Raw genomic sequence first — 23,254 nt, 5'->3', positions numbered from 1 at the left:
GTAAGAACACAGGTGCACTGCACTGAGTAACAGCTTCACTGCCACACCAGAAACCTCGGACAGGAGGGCAATGCCTGCAGCCTGGTGGGGTGTGGTCCCAGAAGCACAGGGCCAGCACATGTCACAGGTAATAGGGGCTCCATCACCTAGTTCATTCTCCTGCTTGTTTTTAAGGCCTGTTGCAGTAGTGGTTCTTGTTTAACTTTTGAGAAGTCAGTGTGAGGGTGAAGCATGCTGTGCTGCCTCAGTGAAGGCAGCAGACAATCTGTTCCTGTTTTGTGACTTTAACATGGAATCTAGGAGCTAACAAGGAAAGCAATCCTGAAAAGTTGAAATGTTACAGTATGTTCAATATTCACTTTATTTTCTTTCCCTCAAGTCCAATGGTCTTAAAATGTGTTTTTAAAGTCAAGTCTGAGCCCCCACATTAGCTACTCAGAGAAGAACACACAGGCAAATAAAAAGACTGAAAGGCCTACATTTTTTAGCAAAAAGCCTGGGAATATCAAGTGACACTATCTAAATGATACCAGAGGGGTGGAAATACATCTCTCTCTTCAAAGGGCTATTCCAATACTGCAGAATTTGTGCTTAGTACAGAAGAGTATGCTGAGTCAAACTGCTGTTTTTCCAAAGACAAGTCTCAAGCTTATCATGCATCTTAGGCTGCCAGGAAAGCACAAAGCACATTTGCAGCTATGTAAAGGCACTTGACTATTGCTCCTTTAATTTAAGCAACATCTGAGCGTGCCTGTGGAATTACAGCTCAAACTCCTGCCGCCACAGCAACATATTGTGGTTGCAGATTCTTCTTGTGGCAGCTCGGCCCTGCTACTAGAATAAGCAATAAGAGAAAACAATACAGAACAAATTCCAGTGAAAACTAGGGCAACTTCCACTAGAGGCATCCTAAGTGAGTCTTTAACATGGAATTTCTCTTTGTGGAATAAACAATACTATTGGTATTCCACTTACTTCTGGGTAACCAGAAAGATAAGCATGTTTGTGTCTAAGGCCCACCACCCACTGCATAAAAACAACTCTCAGAACACATTTCTTTCCCAGGAGCATCAGAGGCAACAGCAGCCTTGGGAGGAAAGGCAGGATAAAGATAAAGAAAGGATAAAGAAAATAAAAGTATCTTTGAAGGATAAATCAGCAAAAAGTAAGAATCGACATTTGAATAAATGCAATAGAAATGAGCTTTGCAGTAGTGATGCAAGCCCACACTGATCATAGCACTGGTACAACAGTTACTGACTGTGCACAAAAATGCTGTGGTACAACTCCTGTACACATGGGTCTTCAGTTAGCTTAGGTAGGCTATTATTTACACCTCTGACTTAGATACTCAACAGCTTTATAGAATTATAATGGTAAAGTTAATACACAGCATCACAGTGCTTGCGAAAAACATCTGGCTGATGAGCCATTTACAAAAAAATATTACTAAGTATGGGACCCCTATCAGGCTTCATTGCAAATTTTTTGCATTATGCAATAAAATAAACCCAGGCAAGAACTGTTCATCCACATTACTGTGGAAGATCAAGACTTACGAGATTGGCTTTTTCTTTGGCTATTTGTTTTTGTTCTTCTAATTTCAGCTTCTCACTCAGAGAGTTGTTTTCACTTTTTAGTTCATCGATTTTTTTCTGAAATGTAAATATATTGTATCATTAGGCCAAGAATTCAGTGCATATATCCAAACTGCTTTTCAAGTTTTAAACTGTTGCAATGAACCCAGCCCTTAACAAACCTCCAGCAACTCCTGCTTCTCTTTAAAGGAATCTTCAAGCGACTTCCTTTCAGATTCATGGGTACTCTTGAGCTCTAAAACAAATTATTTTTGCAGATTTTAATACCACATAAGACATGAAAATTCTTTTTGAAAATAAACAGCTTGAAGAGCCAGCCTACAAATATATGCATAGATACATACAGTTGATGGCAACACAGAACATTTATCATTAACTGATGCAAAGCATTTATGAAGTATCAGATTTATTCCCACTTCAGATTTGCTGATTGTCCCCTCACATATCCATTTCATTAGCAAACAGCCTGCCAGTTTTGGGAACATTCATCTGCATGCAACAAATGGACTTACTAAGCACAGGTCACATCTGACACAAGTTGAGTTTATGGAAGGAAACAAAGCAAAAATTGAAATTGTTGAAATTGAAACTTCTAAAAAAACATTTTTTTCCCACTTTGGATGCCATGCAGAGGAGTTTGCTCTTTGAAAGCAATTAGAAGCATGACCAGTCTTCAAGACAAAAAAGTATCACTGAAAACTTAGCTATCGAGTGGAAGGAGTATGGAAATCATCATCCCTTAAATCAATGAGACCCAATGTCATTTAAACCTGAGCATGTCACCACCCCCTCCCTGAAAAACACCTCTGCCACAGTGTACAGTACACAGTGTAGGATATTTCTTAACATAGCCATGTCATTATGGAAAGCACACAACCCTACTCATCCTCATTTTCAGTTCTGAGGTGCTCCTTACAGAACTAGGGGATGGGAGGAATTACTCAGTCACTTGAGATTTTGAGGGCAATTCAGGTGTCTTTTACTGCAAGAAAAGTCATTTTCACTCAAACTGTTTATAAAGTTTCATTCAACTACAACTGGATCATGGTTTTTGCTGTATGTAAAATAAGACTTGTCAGTTCCAATGGAAGGAATTCAGCCAATGTTTTTAAACATTAAACAAAGAACAGCGAAGTGGACACAATGATCAAAACACCTGAATACTTTTGTTTGTGACTAGCAGTACTATAGCATACATACTTAAATACAAAATACTTGCCTGAAAAAGAGGATTCATACTCCTTTTTCAGCTCCTCTACTTTTTCTGAGTGCCTGTTTTCAAGTTCCAGCTTAAAGCTTTCATGTGTGGTATTTAAATTGTCCACCTGCAATATGACAACATGATTTTTCTCCCCTTAACGTGTATCAACTTAACCCTTGTTTAAAGCATTGTTTCAATGGCTTCATGTACTATGTCAAGTATATTTGAAATGGTCTAGCAGGATTCAAAAGCAGAAGCTAAGCCATGTACAAGACTTAATAAATGAGAATGATGCCTTACAGTTTACCACTACCAAAGGAAAATGTGTGCATCTCTCACAAGCATGGAGTTGCAAAGCAAGGTCAGAGGGCAGGTGTGTTTCTAGAAATCTTAAAACTCAAGCTGACCCAAATATCCCATGGACCTCTAGAAATAACTTAAGCTGGCAGAACACAACCAATCTCCACCACATTTAAACATAAGCCCAAGATCTGTACAGCTTAGTGTGGTAGTATTTTTTATTGCTGCAATGAAGTGGAATTTCACATTAAATAACTGGTATTAGCAAAACCCAGGATTCTCTGAAGGCTCATTTGTAGCAGAAAGCAGTTGCTAGAGAACTTTTCTACTTTAAGTGTTACAAACCTGCTCCTGGAGTTGGGCTTTATACTTTTCAGCTTCCTCAATGCAGATACTTCGGAGTTTCTCACATTCTGCAGTGTAAAACTGTTTAAGCTTCTCCTCCACCTCAGCTAAGTCATCATTATGTTTCTGGTTTAACTTCTGCAAATACCCTTCATAAGCAATTTGCAGTTCATTCCTGTCTCTTTCCAATTTCTCACAAGCTGCAGAAGTGGTTACTGAAGATGTCAAAAGAAAAAAAGAAAAGAAAAAGAAAGGAATTGGATCAAGTTCAATACAAAAATCACATCTTCATTTACAGGTACTAAAAACAGTGAATACATTACACAGCAACATGGTTATATACAATGATAAATATGATTTATCCATTAAATGTGTGCCTCCAAGGACACATGAACAGATCTTCACAAAAATATCAAATTCCATGTTTCTTAGGCTGAGAATTAATTGAACCCAGCTAAGCCAGGAGCCCACATAAAAAGCACAAGTGTGACAGATTGACATGACATGGAAGGAGGAATGTCTCATGAGAAACACTGAAGAGCTCCAATATAAAAATTAATTGTATTTGCTACTTTACCTTATTTGATCCCATTCAGTAGAATATTTGTTGGAGTACTTCACTTTTTGACATAGAAACCACTTAGCTAAATTTGAAAGTCCTAATTTCCTGAAAACTGTATGTTTAATGACATCCATACTCAGATATACAGCAAAGAAGCAATTCTAGCTTGACGTGGACCTGATACAGATCTGCCAATCTGAAAGGTACCCTCATGTGTTTATGCATGAGATATTTAAATATGCAAGACAGAAAATGGTTTTAGGCAAAAAGTGCAGAGTATTAAGAAAAGATAAATGCTCTGCAACTCTCTTTACATCTGCATTAACACAGGTCTGCTAAGAAGGCTGCCTAAGTTTGTCTCCCCATATTTGCAGCTGCTTGAAAGGCAAAACAGAAGTCAGCAACTTGCATTTTTGAGTTTGAAATATAGCATGCCCAAGTCCAGCCAGCCAGGCCTGAATGGGAGGAGTCATCCTCCTACTGCTAATATGACTGCAGTAAATGCCTGATGCAGTTCCAGCTGCACCCAAAGCCTGGAAGCAAGGTGAAACAGCATCTCTAACCCAAGTGTGTGGTCACTTGTGCAAAACCAGTTCTATACAGACTCTGTAGTGCTATGGTTTAAAATAAATTAGTCAGATGAGTGGCTGTTTAGGAGAAAAATCAACTAAAATGTTAACTTGATCCTCAAAGGCAGGAGAAGTCATGCATGCATGCACTTCACAGCAGACTGGCACACTGCCCAAACAGTGTAAATATAAACTCTATGTAAAAGTATGGGAAGAGGCAAGGATTTCTGTACAGGCAGTACAGGAAATTCTCATCACAAGAGTGTTTGAGCCTTAAGATAAATAAATTACAGTATCCTCAAGGACTGAATCCCAAAGTAGTAATGGGTCAGCTGAAGGGAAAGCAGCCTGCCCCAGCAGAGTGCCTCAAGTTACACGTGTCTTACTCTTCTTTGCTACAGCTCATTAAAAGCATGTGAGTAACTTGATGGATGATACTCTTTTAAGGGAACTGTGAAGAATCTTGGCCTTGCTACCATCACTTGGAACCTGCAGTGGAACTAGAAAGTGTTAAGAGAGTGAGCTGTACTGCATGGAAGTCAATCTACATGTGTGTCTACCTGAATTAGGCTTAACAGCAAGCTTAGCTATGCTGGGTCTGTGCAAAAGATGTGCTGATCTGGACAGATTTAGGCCAAGCTCTTCATTCTCTGACTGGCAACGATGCAACAGAGGCTCAACTGAAACCTACCACAACATTCTCTGCAACTCAAGCAGATCTCACAGTTTTTGCTACCTTCTACAGCAGCACCAAAATAAGTTTTTGCTCCCCTATCTTTATTAGTTTCAGAAACTTCTCTTACAACTGTTCCCTTAGGGAAAGGGAAAAAAATAAATTAGCTTTCACACTACTACCACATTGCAGTGGCACAAAGTTACTGAATAGATATATACTCTGCATTTCTGGAGAAGAGGTAACACCATTGTTAGGGGACATTGTATTACAATGCCAAGAACCAGGCAGCAAGCCAAATGGAGGCGTTACACAGCCAGCCATGTGCAGATGGAGCTGACCTTCTAGAGCAGAGTAAGGGCATAGCTGAGAGGCAGGCGACTTGCATGGCTCAGTTGAGGTAACTGCAGCAAAATGCTTCAAATGATCCACTTCATTTATAACCAGCAGAGGAAGAAGCATCAAATTCCTTATTTGCAAGGCCAGAGCTATTCATTTGCCTCCAGTTAGCCAGAGAATTTGCTGCCTATCATTGCCTTATCTTTAAATGTCAGCACACAGAGCTTCAGATGATGCAAAGCACTTCAGAAAAAAAGCAAATAGCAAACCACGCCTTTGTCAAAGAAAACAGACACATCAGTTCCCCTTCAGGCAGTTCGCAATTCAGATTTATGAGAGGACTAATGTTACAAAGGCAAACAAAAAACTTTTGAAACTTGCACTAGCAGTTCAAAATTGTTACCGTAAAGGAAACTCTGGCCTCCACAAAGCTGGAGGCGGCAACGCTTCCTTGCACATCACAAGCCTGACTTATATCCCTGCCATGCCAACAAGAAGCAGAACTCCTACATAACCAGTGAGCTCCCAGTATCATGGTGGTGCAAGAAACTGACCGTGGTTTTTCTTGACTTTGGGAAAAATACCAACTAAAGAACTGTTAATTTGAAATGATGAGGTGTCCCATAAACCAAAGCTTGTCTAAATACTTGAGATTGAAATGTGTGCAGCAAGTATTTTGCACAGTCCTATCCCTCTGCAGACTGAATCATGTATTTTATGACTGCTCTGCTTTTTTTTAAGAAAGTTGCCTTTTTCATGATTTGTCCCAAATTTCTTAATTTGGCCATTTAGCCACTGGCTAACCAAAGCTGATTGCTGCTCAACTGAAGAGTAATCTCACTGAACTCATGTTAAACTTGGAAGAAAAATTTGTAACTGGAACATGTGCTCTTCCAGTAGCAAACACACAAATCTATTTCAACTTCTCATCCACTTCAGAGATACCTGAAGTGCATACTTCATAGTTTTTGTACACTACTACTGTGTTTCCTTTCCCTTCTTGAAGTGCTTTTCTCCACAATTCCACATCTTTAGAACACAAACCTTGAGCAAAAAAAAAAAAAAAACCCAACAGGAAACAAATGGTCCAACAGCATCTCAGGGAAAAATCAAGCCAGAGAAATGAATAGATGCACAATTTGTTTGTCCGTGAAGTTTGCTCCATTTTACCTGTAACACTAAACAGTTTTAAGGATAGTGTATATGGAATGCTATACTTGGCAGCCAGAAGCAATCCTTTTACTTCTTCATTCAGATAGCATAGCCATTAATTCATTTTTTCCCCTCCAAATATTTTGCCTCCACTTGGTTGTCCCAGCCTCTCTTCCCAATCATACAACTGTCTCTCCCTGTATCAGTACAGCATGGAGCAAGATTAATCTGTGGTTTTAAGCTTCTTAACACCTCTAATTATAAATGAAGAGCCTCATTCTTTTCCATTCAACCATGACCTTTAGAAATCATGAAAAGTTTCTGAGATTTGGTAACAGCAAATCTTCAGAGCAGAAATGCTGGTTTTGACATATAAAATTACCCTTTATTTGTAGTAGTTAACATCAGCCACTTGCATCTTGGGTATTTCACTACAAAGCTTTTTAAATGCCAAAATCATAAAACAAATGCTTGCAAGAGCAGCATGGAGAACCAGGCACATGGCAACTCCCTGCACAGTGCAACAGCAGCACATCCAAACCACAGCAACAGTGGCTGCAGCTGAAGGAGAGGACTACAACAACTGTCTTTATATCTCCTAGAAAACTATTTTGTATTTTCACTAAAAGTAGCCAAGAGATAAGACCTTACAAGTGTGCATCTCCTTTCACTTTTTTTTCTTGTTCTAATTATAAAACCATCATCCAATACAGCCCTTATGGCTAAACTGCTTAGCTTAAACATTTTTCAATTTACATTCCCCTAAAGCTACCATAACCATAGCTCTAAGATAAAATACAATGGATTTTTTGAACCCTGAATTAAATGGCTTGCAAACAGTAGTTATCTTCATAAAATTGTCCAAGTCACTCACTGGCCTAGTTATGATTTATGAAAAGGCATTAGACTGTCTGAAATTCTAAACCAGAGTTCACTAGGACAGTAAACTGTCAGCATTTTAATAGATGTGGGGGATGTGAAATGTGAATAATTACCACAAAAAAGGCCCAAGTATTTAGTACTACGTGATATTACACTGCACTAGCATTTAATTGCTCAAACCTTGTATTTCACACTGCAAGCTGTATGTTCACTTGACCAGTAAATCTGCTATAGACAGGCTCATTTCCTTCTCTATACAATATATATTTTTATATATTTTGGCAGATTGTCAATATTTATGTACAGAGAAGGAAATTTATGGTATTGGCAGATTGTCAATATTGAAAATTCTTCTTCCCAAAAATGCTTTCAAGTTTATGACCAGGTTTCTCTTCTTTCTCTTTCTGGTGTTACTTCCATAATGAGACTAATTATACAGGACATTAAACCACATTGCATATTTTTGTTCTTGGGTAAGTTAGACAAGGCAGGTAGCCAAAAAAGCCTGCTTTAAGCAACATTTAAGCAGGTATGATTGAATAAATAATGTGAAGCATTCAATTCTCTGCTGGGAAGTAAATTCACATCCCATGTGCTGCAAACACTGCAAGTGACAGAATGTTCAAGCAGGCAAAGAGGCAAGTCTGTGAAGTGTGGCAAGTCAGGCCCTGTCTCAAGTAAGTGAAAGAAGCATCTACCTATTATTAAATATTGTTACAGATCACCTTAACCTGAAAACTGAATCACATTCACTGTAAAAACACAACGGTCTCTTCTATCTGAACTTCCAAAGCATCTTGAAGATAATTTATTAATAAAAAAGAACATGAAGGTATTCTGAAGGAAATACAGTTTAGCACTTGCCATGCAGCAGCTGGAGGTGAGAGAGAGAGGTTTGGCATTTGGCTGTCTGTCCAGGGTACACACAGGCCTCTGCAGGCCATGGAGAAAGGCTCACGAATGGAAATGTTCAAAGGGCCAAGGTTGGCGCCGGCTGAGTCAACTTTGCACCTGCTACTTTGTAGCAGGACTCAGCTGGATCACATCCAGCATGACTGCAAGCAGGCTCTGAAACGATGTGGAGTGCAATTGATTTAGAGGAACAGTTTCAATACCTCTCAAGAAATATGCAGCCCTTGCAATTTCTACTCAGTTAATTAAACAAGTAATTAGAAGTTTACGTACTAGCTTGCATCTTAAGAGAAACAGTTGATAAGCAGGACATCCTTAGCTGCTCCAGGCTCCCAGAACTATGGTGCTTTCATTTCAGCCAGTATCAGTAAAACAGTAGCTGGAGATTTTAAGGAAGTCCAAGTTCAGAACCTAACTGTTACTGAATTTTAACTCCCTTTGGAAAAGCCCATCCCCAAACACCTATCACTGCTAATCCTTGCACATGTTTCCAGCTACTGAGAGCAGAAAGCATTGTCTGGTAACCATCACCTGGCTGGGACAGTCACATTCTGGGACAGGAATGCCTATTTAAACCATTTAACAAAAGGTATTTTGGTAGAAATGGTCATACACAATAACCCAGCAAAACAGACCATCTGACAGCAAGTCAATTCGGTCTTGCAAGGTAAATCAAGGAGCTTGGGAACGTGCACAGTTAAAACTTCAAAGTAAGAAACTGAGAAGTCTGAACTGCACAAGCTTCAGGATACCCTCAAACTCAGCAGCATTCAGGGAACAGGCTCCACTGGGCTGTGCACATCTGGTTCCTCTTCTCAGACTGTCTGTCCCCAAACTGCAAACCAACAGTCATTAAAAACATGGCAACTGGGACTCCACAAAACATTACATGGCCAAACTAAGACTCAAACTGCACTTATCTTCCCCAGCAAATGTATGCTTAGATTGTACTGTGAATGAAAATCCACAGTACTTACGTCAAAACAGTCTATGGAAATCTTAAGTTCAGCTGAATCCATTTAACAGTGTCAATAGAAAGCTGATTAGCAGGTATGTATTTAAGCAGATTATTTTCAGCTAAAGCTACTGTTTTAAGAATGCCTTTCTCACACCTTGTCAACAAATTATTAATTTAACTTCAAAAAAAGCCTCAAACCGAGTTCTTTTTAAAGGTAGATAGAATTGAAGACCTGGATAGTTTTTCATTGCTATAATTAAATCCACTCCCTTTACATGCTGAGGAGAGCAGTACAGACAGGCTAGACATGTGACGTGGTTAAGACAAAGGAACTGCATGAAGATAAATAAATGCTTCATGAAACCATGGTCTGGAAACCTTACAAAGGAAGTGAGCCCCAGGCTGCCATTCAGATACTCCTGCAGAACTGACCCAGGAAGATCAGCTCTGTGAAGGGAACAGCTGATGATGGCATCCAGCAGCACATCAGCCAGCATCCCTGTCTGAGAGCTCTGGGCACTCGGGTGTCACAGATCCATCAGGCACAGCTGCATTTGAAGACTTTTCTAGTTATCAACCTACTGAATGGCACATGCTTGCAATGGGAGTCTCATTTATGAGCTCATCAGGCTGCTGATCAAAGCAGGAAGATAACAAGTTTATGGAAAGCTCATTTAAGCATGAGGCATCCTTACAAAGAGCTAAGCATTCAAAAAAAACCTGAACTCCACCAAAACCCTCAAATGTGGTAATGGCAAAAGTGTTGGCCAGCTTTTGGTCTACCCATCTAAGCAGAATTTTCCCCTTCTAGGTAAGTGATAAACATAGTACCTAGGTTGATTAAGGAAAAATAATATTGAAGATGCAAGCCTAGAGAAGGAGACTTTTTTGCTCGGATAGCAATCCTCCTGAAGTAGTTTTCTTGAGGTAAACAAATGGGGTTGCTCAGAGAATCACATTAAGTACATAAATAAAAAGAAATCTGGTTTATAAAGTTTATAACACAACTTTTTAGTGATGCAAGAAGGCCTTTTCCACATTAAAACTCTAGTCCTGTTGTCACTTTAGGGTAATAGAAACATCAGTTGCAGCTGATGGGGGACACAACCCTGCACCCTGCTACTCCTTCCCTTTTCTCTGCTCCAGTCCCAGTATTCCTTCAGTCACATACTGAAGTCAGGGCAGGCAGCTTTGGCAAAACAGCACTACCAGGCAATAGTTTCAGCTGGCTTAGGTCCCCAGGCAGCTCACTGCATCGGTGGGGGCATGGCTGCCCCTGCAGCAATGCTCCCACAAGGAGGACAGGGGGATGCAAAGGCAGGGGAAGGCCAGGCTCTTTCAAAACCTGCCCCTACTGAGAGCTGCCTGGAACATCTGCTAAGTTAAAATACATTACATGGAGCTACCTCTAAATGCAGCTAAATCAAACTTCAAAGTTGGCAAAACCAGCCCCTGCATATAATAGCTCAATTTCATGTTATAGCCATCCACTAGGATGAGTTCAAAGATTTAATCTCATCAGCCTGAAAGCATTTCCTTCTTTTAATTTTACACTCATTCACCTACAGGTCACTAAGGCAAAAATGCAGATTTTGCACAGTATGTTTTACAGGTTTATGAATTTTTTGCCAGCAAATCTCTAGAAGACAGCATACAAATGAGTTAGGGATCAAAGAGAAGTACATATACTGTCAGCCATCCTCCCATTTTTTAGAAGTGAGTGCTGTGGTCATCAGACACATGTTTTGTAAGGAGGCCCTGCAAGGCGCAGTGAGATCAGTGCCAGGAATTCAGTGAACCTGGGGTCACGCTGTCAGGGCTGCGCAGCACTGAAAGCATCTGAGCGGAATTCAGTCAGGGAATTAAATGACTGCCATTACAGTATCAGGGCATCTGCCTTCTGCAGATCTGCTTTGCTGCATTTCTGTTTCATGATGAATGCAAAAATAAATTCTTACCTAGCTCTCCTCGAAGGTTAAGCAGCTCTTGAGATAACGCTTTCCGCTGCTTCAGTGCTTCCTCCCTCTGCAGAGAAAAGAACAAAAAAATCCAAACGTTTGGTTACTAGTGGTCTGAGCAGGGCACCTTCCAGTTACTAACTTCCATGTGTTCTGTAGGAAAAACAAGAGCAAGAAGCCAAGATATGACTCATTTATGATAACAGTTCAGCTGTCACAATATACACAGATGTTCTTCTGTTGTTAAGGAAGTTATACTTTAAAACAAAGAACAGCTTTTTCCAGGACATCTCTGCAATTAAAATCCTACTTTGCAGCAATTAATTATATATTTTATGGTGGGTGTAGCAACATAAGCCTCCAGAACAAATCAGTGGTAGATGTCAAGGGCACAGAAGTATAGTGTATATGTGAAAGAGGCATGCATTAAATATTTATCTTAAGCTTACTCAAACAGAAACCATCAACTTTGCTAAATGCTTAGTCTTTCATGAAGAAAAGGCACAGCCCTGTTCAAAGTTGAATACAACCCACCCTGCTGCTCAGAGCTCCTAACGTTAAGATAGATGGTGTTTCTTACAGGGAGACCATCACAAGGCACGTGTGAACAGACCATACCAAGGCAGAAACACCATCTACCTCCCTGCTTTCCCCAGGAGCCGTGCCCCGGCCAGGAGGCCAGGCCGCTGTGCCGCGGACCGCAGCCCGGGGGCGGCGCAGGCTCGGCCGGGCAGAGCGGCTCCGTGGCCCGGCGGTCACCGCCTCACGCCACGCGCGGAGGTGACAAGGTCCACGCGTCCGCCTGGCAGGGCGCTCCACCGCTCCCGGCCGGCTCCCTGTGAAACAAGCACTCATTACCCTTGCTGCAGCGCACTGAGAATAGAGGCACAGCTTGCTGCTAGAGCAGCCCATCTTCCAGCGCCGGCAGCCCCCCGCTCGGCCCCCGGCCCCTCATCGGCGACGCGCGGGCGGCGGCGGCACCACCGAGCCGGGCAGGTCCGGCCAGGGCCGGGCGGCAAGGCTGGACCTTGCCTCCGCAGGTTATCGTGCGTCCGCGCCCAGCGCTCCGACAGCGGCAGATACTGCAGCTCCTGCAATTGGCACAAGCAGCCAGCGATTGCTTAAAGCCACAGCCCTTCTTTTATGCAAGGCGAGCCCAGACATTAGATCGATCGATCTCCACTTGCTCCGACGGCAGCCGGGATCACCGAGGGAACGCTGCCCTTCTCTGCAGACAACCGAGCTTATTTTTAGCTATTTCGAGCTTGCTGTACGCTGCTTTCACACTTAATTTGTTGATGCAAAAATAAGCCATAGGAGGCCTAAACTGAATGGGAGAGCCACAGATACAGCAGCTTTGCTGCTGTCAATGCCCCCGGTTTATGTTCAATAGCCCCAGTGCACGCAAATAGCTTCAAACTTTGCATGCTTTTCCTTTAGCGAGGATACACGAGGGAAAGAAAAAAAAAAATCCTCGCACTTGTCCACAACTGAGCACAGCAGATGAATTTGCAGACTGGTCAAGCCACACCTACAGCTGGTTCTCCCCAGGGAAAACCTCACCTTTACAGCAAACTCCCCCTTTGCCCCTGGTCACTCTCACTACAGCCTGACCACAGGCTTGCATCTTAAGAGCACCCCATCCTGGAGGTAGGAAATACTCACTGCATGCCTGCAGAACAAATAAAGCAGTAAAATACACAATTCTTAAGAAAAACTAGAAAGAAAAAGCACCCAAAACCCAGTCATGTATTAAGGTCTGACACAAGACTAATCAAAATGAGTAATTTTTACGCTATGCACTCATTTGCAAGTTTTAGGAAATTATTATGCAGCTGTTTGAAGAAACTGCCAGCCCTTTACTAGAAATATTTGTATTTTTGATGTTGTATGAGAAATACTCCCCTTTAATCACTCAATTTAAGCAGCCTTAACAATTCTTTGGACACTTTACATTTTGGTAGGGCTATTAAGCAGCTGTGTTGCAGCTTTATATTAAGCACTTAGAGGCTTTTTACAGTGTCAGTGGGCTAAGACTGACAACCACGCCTCACCTCCACAGTAAATTCTCAGGAGAGCAGAGAGCTCAGTTATTGAAGGGACTTGCCCTGCTCTTCCCTGCTTCTCTGCTCAGAAGGGAGAGATGAGTCATCTCACTCCGGTTCAACACTATGGACACAGCATCTGATGATGAAAATGGGAATGCTACAGTGAGTTATTTGAGCTGCATCCTTGCACACTGGGACACAACCTGCTTTTTTCCAGCCTTTGTCAGTAGAAGATCTCAAATTCTCCCTGCTGGCTGTACCATGATGCAGACCCTTTTTGTTTAGTGTTTCCAAATGGGCTTCTTCGTGGTTGACACATTTTGTATTTGCTTTCAGTTAAAGAAATTTTATGCAACAAGGGCATGTACAACCAGCATATACTAAGGGCTAATGAGAGGCTAAGACCAAAAATCCAAAACTAAATCAAATAACACTGCCTGTGTAATCCTCATGGCTCTTGCTGCTCCTAAGCCCTGTTGCTCTCTTTACTGGTGTTGCTTAACCTGTTGCCTCAGTTCAGCTTGCCCACTCATGGTTTAACAAATCCAAGTAATCCAGATGGACTTGTATCATCACCTCCTGCTCACAAATACCTTCAGAAAAAACCTGCCAGCCTAAAATAAGAAGACCAAGCTGCTCATATGGATAACCAGCCACCTAAAGTAGTCAGACTGACTAGCAGTTAATTTAGTATACTTTTATCTAAGTTCTGAGAGAACTGGAGCTGCAGGCATGGGGGTTTCCCCAAGAAAACCTTAAAGTTGCCAAAATCTGAAATCTAAATGCAGAAAAATACCAAAAATACTTGAATACTCCAGTAAGGGCCTATCTTCAGTATTTAATTTAAAGACAGGTATGCATATGCTTTGGGCTGGAATATCCAGCAACCTTCTAGTTTATGCTGAACAAGATTCTAGTTGAAAAATCAGTACCAGAAATTGGGAGAGCAGAACCAAGCTGGAACATACAGGATCAAGCAATTTTGGCATTGTTATCCACATAAATCCAGCAATACGGATCATCCTCATTTAGTTGTCAGAGACTCATGAAGCATCTTCATACCCCTTTACAATGTCTTCTGGTACAATTTATGAATTTATGTAAAGATCAGGTAGATTATTTGGTACCTATTTTTTTCTTTTTCACAAAGAACCTATTGTAGGTTGCACTTAAACCAAAATATCCCCCTGCCATGAACATGGAAGCTTCAGGAAAGAACAAGAACAGAGTTTAGGAATAAAAGATTTGCCACAGGCAATATTAGAGCGGTGCACCTCTGCCATTGAATGCTACAAAAAAGTTCTCAGCATAATGAGGGAGACCTGGACACTTCTTGTTCTGAGGAAAATGAGACCGTTAAAAAATCCTTCACATTTTGAAAATTTGACGAGTTCAGGTCAACATATGGCCCACAGCAAAGACACTTGAAAAGGTGAGGCCCAAGGTAGAAGGTTAAAGAACACCACAGCTTCAACATGGCAAAAACTACCAAGTCAGGAATGGAATAAATTACGAAGTTTGTCATCCGTATTTGTTTTGTTGGCAGTTATGCAGCCCAATTACAGGCTTAAGAGTATTTTTCCTGGTAACTAGCTGTTTTTGCTACAGCTTGAGATTCAAACAGACCAGCCTAGGGTCATTTTAGATACAAACAAGGGTGAGGACATATCACTGTTTGAACAGTTTCCATTGCTCTGCTTTGAAAGCAGGAAGCTCTACAAAAGTCCACATTCCAGAATGAGCAAGAGGGATATTTGTACCAAGCACACAAACAAACAGCCTTCCTGCCTACATACCTATACCAAATCTTCACATAAGACAGACCCAAGTTACCTCCAAGACATCAGGTTCTGAGCAGCTCTCAAGCTAGAATAGGTGGGCATTCCTCGAGTATGCCACAGCAACTTTGCAGACCACAAATATAAGAGCATGAGGTTTTACAGCAAACTGGCAACTTTGTATTTCCTTGAGAGGATGTGCAACCAGACAGACTAACCATTCCAGGTTTCCCAGCACACTCCTGCTCCTGGCCAGGTGGGGTGATGCTGGTGTGGGAGCCCCATGCTCTGCCTGCAAATCAAGGCTTTGAGAGCCACAGATAGGCTGTGCCTGGTCAAAAAGTCCTAATCACTTTTTGTAAGTTTTTAATCCATGATAAGAGCTGCAAGTCCTTCAACAGTTACTCAATATAAAAAAGCAAATCACAACAGAAAACAGGTTTTGAGTATGTGTGTCCAAATAAGCTAACATTGCCCAATCTGGTAGTAATTATCCAAACATCACAGTTCACATTTTAAACAAGGCACATTCCTTTGGGAAACAAAATATGTACTCTTTTGGAGCTGTATTAAAGAAAGAAAAATTCACAAGAACCAATAATGAAAAGTTCCCGTTTACATACCAAAATACAGTAATTGTTGCTTTTTAAATTTCAAGCAGCTATATCACACTGATATCTATGTGATAAGGCACCTGCTGCAGTTGCCTAGTCTACCCCCAGTAACAGATTCAGAAGAAGCATTATAGATCACTGCAACCAAAAACTGCTAAGCACTGGTACATTGTGAAGAAAGAGACACAACTCACTTTGAGGCCATGAAATACCCCAGGGAATCAGGCTGTGTTGTGGCAATTTTCCCATGACACAAATGGAGCAGCCATCCTGGAATGTTCATCTCAGTGCTGGGATGCAAGGTGGTCCCTGCCCAGGGAAGGTGGAGAAGGGCTCTGACAATGCCAGTGCCAATCCCTCTGCAGTGTGCAGACAGGACAGGCAGATGCAGGTCTCAGGCAAAGCCCAGCAACTGAACCTCTCGCTGGTGTAACTGGCAGGTGGGAACACCTCTGACTGGCAAGGCTGTAATCAGCCTTCTAGTTTCCATCAGCAATACACTTCATAAACAACTAATTTCAGGACTCAGAACTTAAAGGAGTAGAAAATTAAGTGTTAAATATAAAAGCATCACAATGCTCTTTTCAAAAAGCATTTTATTATAACAGACTAAATAAAATTTGTTCAGAGTGCATAAAGCAAATTCATCAATGCAAAGAACGGAAGCACTTAAATGTGTTTTACTATCATACACAGGGCCAAATTAATTCTATTCTTGGAAAGAAGAGTCTGGTTTTTGTAAGACATTTACTGTCAAACCAAACCACAAGCACTTACTCCTAAAATTAAACTTAGAGAGAAATGCTGAGGATTTAAAAAACTTAATAAATTAGTAAATTTCCAAGCACTTCTGTAATGTGTATGGTTACAGCCTATTGGAGATATGCTGTGGTTGTATGGAAAAAAACCATCATAATTTAAATATTTTTTAATACTGGTACAGTCTCAGTTGTCAACAGGATGTCTTTCTCATCCAAGGAGATTTTCCTCTTGGGTACGAAGCATTAGAAATTTATGTCTACTCGATCCTTGTGCAGCTCCAGTAATAAAAACATGATCACCATCACTGGCTGTAGTGTAGAAATTGAGTCACATCTTTGCATAAACTCCAGTCACTCGTGTCATCAGCTACAGCCTGGAGGTAATTAGGAAGGGACAACAAAAGGACCATTCATATCCGCTTTGCAGTATGACATTTGACTTGAGGATTTTGGTCCTTATACCACAGTATTTCTACCTGTCCCTGTTCCTTCTTCCCTAGCAAAATCCAGTCCTCTAAGTAAGACTTCTCATTAGATACTAGCAATTTTTGAAATGGATTTCTTATAAACTCACCTACTCCCTACCTCACTTAACACCCCCTTGCAGTGTCAGTTCCTCTGCATCACTCAATGCAAAAGCAAGCTAAAGACATGAGCCAAGGAAGCAGTACAACAAACAAACAGTCTCTGCTCCAGCAGCAGACTATTACTGTGATAAAATAAAAATGTCATTAACCCTCTCAAATCAATAAATATACAGTGAAATGAATACTTCTCATTTACTCTTGGCCTCATTTGTGTTAGCCTCTGTCTTCTTACCACATGAAATATGCCATCAGTTTTCACCTTGACATACTTCAAGCAGAATTAAGACTCAGAATACAGCATTTACATGATTAGCTGATAGAGATTTACTGTAATTTCTAATATTTTACTTCTTTTATCTACTAGGTACATCTATGGAGAATCAGAGGTTTTTTCCCTGATGTTTAGTGTATGAAACACTATAGCAGAAAACACTAAAGCAGAGAACCAGCCAAGCAGGATTCCTATGAGTCACTATGTATTTAACACATTTACTTGCAGACTCTTTATGCTTTTGCAAGCTTTACACAGGATCTTAGGCTTGCAGGGACCTTTGTTTTCCAATTTAGAAGTCATGCCCACCTTCATGCAACAGCCCTGCAAAGATAGGGAATAATATGGGCTACTTAATTTTATTTCTCTATAACAGCCTGTTTGCTACTTTACAGCTACTTTACAGTTTCTGAATGCTAACATTAGTTCTTGCTTCTCACACAGAATGACTCCTTCCTTCCCTGTAGAAACTCCAATCTCATAAAAACTAAGTTTACCTCATCTAAGTGATCGCTTATTTCTCACTATTTTGTTAAAGCTTTTTGTCTCAGTCCAACTCATCTGAATGACACAGTAGCCACCGGATACCTTATAATTTTGACAAGTTATACTGTCACTATTTTTCTCATATCTATAAAACTATTATTACCATTATAAAGTTATTCAAAATGTTGTAATAAGAGCCTATGCTTGAGCATAATATGCACTATTAATTTCATTTTTAAGACTGTTTAGAATTTCACCTGAAAAGGTAGTACAAATCAAGAAGGAAACAAGATAGAAACATGTTGCCTTCTTTCTTCTGCAACTGCTCCCTTAAATTTTGCAATAGATACCTCTATTTTGCTCCTGTCATTAATTCTTCAGCTTCTTGAAAAAAAATACAAGAAATAACAAGGTAGTCATGAAAATCAGGATCTTTGTGGAAAGCAGCACTGGTTGCCTGAAACATCAAGTTTGTTTCAGTCAAGGAGTAGCTATAGGACAGGAGTAGCTAGGAGTAGCTATAGGACAAGACTCCCAATTCTCTTCAGCTGTAACCCATTCTGAACACCCAGGTGTACCATTTAAATTGCTTAACTGACGCATCTTCTAAAAGATTATTTCCATCAGAGCCTAGTTTCAGAGTAATTAATGGATTAAAATGTTTTTCTGGATGTTAGAGCTCACAAATTTTCAATCTGTTGCCAAAACATTCTTGTTCATTCATACCATGTTTTATAGAGACATTGAGAATCACCTGAAACTTCCTTGCTTTCCAAGTGCTTCTCATCAGACACAGGCTTCCAGAGCCTACGTCTTCTCTACAGGGGGAAACTACTGTGCTATTACTCAAATCCTCTCTGTTATGAAACAGAAAATATTTGCATTCCTCAAAATCAGGATATTACATTTTGACTTCTAACTGATTTTTCTTTTTTTTAAAGTAACCACAAAAATTATCTCAATTACATATCCTTATTCTCTCTCATACAAAGTTATGCCCATATTTTGGGAAGCCAGATACACCTGGTATGAGAATTCTAAAAAACACTGGCCAAGTTTGATGTTAAGTTCTAGAAAATCAAAACTAAAAGTTTTCCTCAGAGACAGCTGCTCTAAACAACAGGACATATAGGTCAAAAGATATGACTGTTCCAAAACTCTTGGGGTCTAGTGATGCAATGTGTACTTCTGCCCCTTAACCTAGATATGCACTTCTCATTTGATAAATATAAACATTTTCTGCTGAACTTCCACAAAGGCCAAGACAAACATTTCTGATAGATGTGCTCATGTATTCCGAAATGAAAAAAAAAAAAAACCAAAACAATTTAAACTGCTAAATTCCCAAGGAAACAAGCATCTTGACTCTTACAGTCATGCACATGTCAGGAAATGCCAGTTACTACAGCTCATATACTAATGGTTAATTTCTATTTCCACCTAGAAATGCTGAAGCCTGCTCAGTCACACCATTTCTAGCATATTCCTCATGTTGTTTCCTGTGTCACATCCACAATTAGTGTTACCCACTGTCAAGGCTCTATACCCTCTCAAATGGCCTTTTCCTCTACTAAGGAAACTTATTAAAGATGGCACCACAACATTCCCAAGTAAAGTCTGACCAGTAAATAGCAGCATTCCCATGACCATACCAAGAAAAGCACAACAGTAAAACTGAGCTTTTTGTCATCTCTATAGTACCCTGTTTCACAGATACAAATTTGAAGCCCATGTCCATATCAGAATCTGTAGACAATTACTGAGATGCTTAATTTGGATTAATTTATTAAACTAGAAAAATAAAAATGGATATTCATAACTAAACATTTTACCATCTAATTTTTTTTAAACAGCTTATGTAGTAGTTCTGAATGTAGCAGTTTATGCACTAAAATTAGATGAAATAACTATCAATTCACACTTTGAACAGTTACAAAGCCATTCTAATTACACATTACCCTTTCCTCTGACAGCCAAATCTGCCTTAGACAGACAAATGTGAAACTAGATTTAAAATCAAGCTAGTATCACACTGCTAAAACAATCACCCTCCACTCCCAAAGATGTAAGAGTTTATACCCAGCAGTGAGCTGGAGGTTAGAACAGCCCAGGTGCAGGGCTCACACAGCCTCGGGGGGCAGCCCTGAGGCAGGGGAAGGGGCTGAACACCTCTCAGGAGGCAGGAAGCAGAGGTTCAGGCACAAGCTGCCATAGCCCCAGCCTCATCAGCTGGTGATGTACTGGGGGTTTTTTGCTTCCCAAGGGAGCAGCTGGCTCCTAGCCACAGCTGCAGACCTCTCAGGCACACATTCCCACCCCACCCCAGCACTGGCAGTTCTTCACTTCCACTCCTTCCCAGTGTGAACCATTGCATGGGGACATACCCAAAACACTTTCAGCATGGACAGACCTGTAAAACTAGACCCAGAGTAAGTTTTTTTACTGGCTTTCCAAAGAAGCCCAAGCATACACAAGGGCTAGGGAAGAGAGGAGAGAGCTGCAAGAGTGGCATCCCCAACCTGACTTATCACAGACATGCTAACCACGTTTTTAAAGCATCTGTGAACGTATCTCTTACTGAAGGGACAATAAATTCAAAATTAATACTAGTGGAAGTTAAAAGATCAACTCAAATGCCGTAGTGCAAATTTCAGAACTCAGTGCAGTTGAAAGTTAATGGAAAACTGCTTTCCTTGGCACTTCATGCACTCATTGTAAATGGCCAATTTCACCATTTCCTCTGTACTGCCACTTTTCTGTCACTTAAGAAACAGGAAAGGAGTCATGAAATAACAGGAATTACCAGGGGATCAGGGGAAGCACAGTACTCTAGAAAGCCTCAACTTGCTTTTGTGATCAGTGTGCAGTTTAACATGTGCTCCTATCACTGCCAGCACACACACAGCTGTCCAACAATGGAAAAACTCTGTGTTCTCATCAGCCCCACTGCTCATTGCCATCAAATATTCTGGATGCCAAGAGGTTTTCCATCTAGCATTAATCCAGTGCAACAATAGCTCCTGTGAGGTAGAAATCAGACTTTTAGGATTTTTTAACTCAGAAGAGACTTGGTAAAGGTAGCTAAGCATAGACACCTTCCCTAAAGAAACACCAACAGATCAAGTGGGAAGGTTTTATCAGAAGCAGCTGTTACTACTGACAGCTCCAAGGTAACTCTTGCAACAAACAGGTTTGAGCTCAGGGTTTTTTGAGAGATTCCTGCTCAGCTAGAAACATAGAGCAGCATTGCTCAATCCCATTTAACCCTCTGAGAGCAGCCTCTCAACCTCACTCCAATGGGCTAGCTGCAGTTTTGGCAGAAGCCATTGCCAGCAAGTCCTGATTTTGTTCTCAGCTATATTCCACTTCAAATGAGCTCATAAGAAATAACTTTAATCTTTTGTGCAGAAATATATCAGGAACTCTTGGGGAAAAAAAGAAAAAAAACCACATGACAGTAAAACCAAACAAATCTAACAGCAAATCGTATCCCAGTCACCTCAGCTTTGGGGATAAAGCAGGAGAGGCTGCAGCAGATTTTGCCAAGAGGCTCAGGCTGGGCTGCCCAGCCTTGAAGTGACCCAAGTGCTCACTGCAGTACTTTACTCCATTTGGCCAGGCAGCCTGTCCTTCACCCCATCTCACCCTCACACTGGCTCTGGCAATCCATGTCAGCACCTGGCAAAGAAATGCTGCTTGGCTGGTTTAGCTTTCTGGTAGTGGTGGGCTGAACTGGCTCTCTGCAGGGACAGAGCAGCACTAGAGGAGTCCAGAGCAGGCCCTCCCCTCCCTCTGGTTCCAGCAAGCTGTTTCTTAGGCTGCATCATGTCACTTCACACTTGCTCCAGTGGGAAGAATGGAAGCACAGCTCTGTTCCTAGTGTAATCAGCTAAGTATGTTTTTTATTTTTTTTTTAAAAAGACAGAAGCTGAGGCTACTTTCAGTTGGCTATGCAGTAGTTAACCTATGAAAACCTACCTCATGAGTTAACGCCTAACTTAAGTTTTTCCCTGAGTTTATCCAGAGTTTGAAAACTACATCAAAGAGTTCCCCAAGTGATACTTCAGACAAATAATCATATGGGCAGCTAAAGACTCTTAGCTATACCAGACTCCACCCCTCACCATAAAGGAAAAAACTCAAACAAGCAAACAAAATTAAAACTACTCTTCACAGTGTTCCCTTGAACAGTGAAATCCTTCAGGATGTCTGCCACAGCTAACTAACAAGTAGTGCTTAAGTATTCCTTACAGCACCAAGAGTCCTTCTCATCCCTGTGGTACTTCCACAAGATTAGGGCAATGAGTATTTGTCTTACCCCAGGAAAGGAGAGAGCAATCTCAAAATCAATAACTGGTATGAAAATACATCAGTGTGTCATATCTAGCTCAATTTCATGTGCTCAAACTTAACTGTCCAAGATTACTAATTTTATATAATTTGACAGAGATATTTTTTCTTTCCATCTGCAAAAGACTAACAAAGAGGAATAAGGAGAAGAATCACTAGTTTCTTCTATGCAGTTCTCTCTTCTCTCCTTCAAAATCACTTTTTCCTTAAACCCCTGAATATTCTTTAAAAAACCCCACACATTTAGGCTAGAGGAACTGTAAAATAGCCTAGAAAAAGTAAATTAGTATGATGACCTTCTTCTTACTAAACATGACATTTATAAAGTATTTGTGAGTTTTAAAATGTTGCAATAAAAATAATGGAGAGAAGAAACTAGGCCAAGACATTTAATTGTAAGAGTTACTGAAAAAATCATTGTGCTTCTTCTACTGTAATTAGAAGATGGCGCAAAAGTTTAGCAGGGAGAATTTCACTTAAAATTTCACAATATTGTATTGGATGACAGGCATCCAAAAATCCTGCATCAAATTGCTTTGAAGATCTCAAACTAGTTCCTTAGGCAGAGAAAGGCATTTCAACCAAGAGTTTAAAAAAACCCAACCAAACCAATCCCAGAAAACTGGCTAAGAGCCACTGCTCTTGGAGTTGAAGCAGACTAGGAGATAAATGCAGTATTTTTAGATGAAATGAAAGCAAGCAGATATTATCCCATGAGAATGTTACATTTTTGCCTGAATACTAAGACAATTTAGTGCTTTTTTGTAAACAGACTCTAAAATCACTACGTAGCAGAAGAGTTGAAATGAAATTGATACCAATCTTAGCACATTAGTTATAAATGCAAGAGTAATGGCTATTAAAGCCTGCATCAGCTGTGCAGTACAAACACATAACTGTTATAATTTTC

At 40.6% G+C, this 23,254-nt stretch overlaps 1 protein-coding gene across 5 annotated transcripts in view; it reads right to left on the bottom strand.

Moving 5' to 3' along the window:
* MTUS1 (microtubule associated scaffold protein 1) overlaps positions 1-23,254 on the bottom strand; it is a 121,445-nt gene that overhangs the window by 8,554 nt on the left and 89,637 nt on the right. For 4 of the 5 annotated variants that reach the window (XM_077177483.1, XM_054633064.2, XM_077177484.1 and 1 more), the window contains 5 exons: positions 11,450-11,516; positions 3,445-3,659; positions 2,818-2,923; positions 1,760-1,833; positions 1,560-1,655 (listed from right to left, as the gene is read on the bottom strand). In XM_077177483.1, coding sequence (XP_077033598.1) covers positions 1,560-1,655; positions 1,760-1,833; positions 2,818-2,923; positions 3,445-3,659; positions 11,450-11,516 — 558 coding nt within the window. Of the gene's footprint in view, positions 1-1,559; positions 1,656-1,759; positions 1,834-2,817; positions 2,924-3,444; positions 3,660-11,449; positions 11,517-12,307; positions 12,686-23,254 lie in introns of those variants that run through there. The other variant, XM_077177485.1, reaches the window with a different exon arrangement.

This window comes from Agelaius phoeniceus, chromosome 4 (assembly GCF_051311805.1).
Source record: "Agelaius phoeniceus isolate bAgePho1 chromosome 4, bAgePho1.hap1, whole genome shotgun sequence".
NCBI lineage: Eukaryota > Metazoa > Chordata > Aves > Passeriformes > Icteridae > Agelaius > Agelaius phoeniceus.
This window is presented reverse-complemented; position numbering and strand designations above follow the sequence as displayed.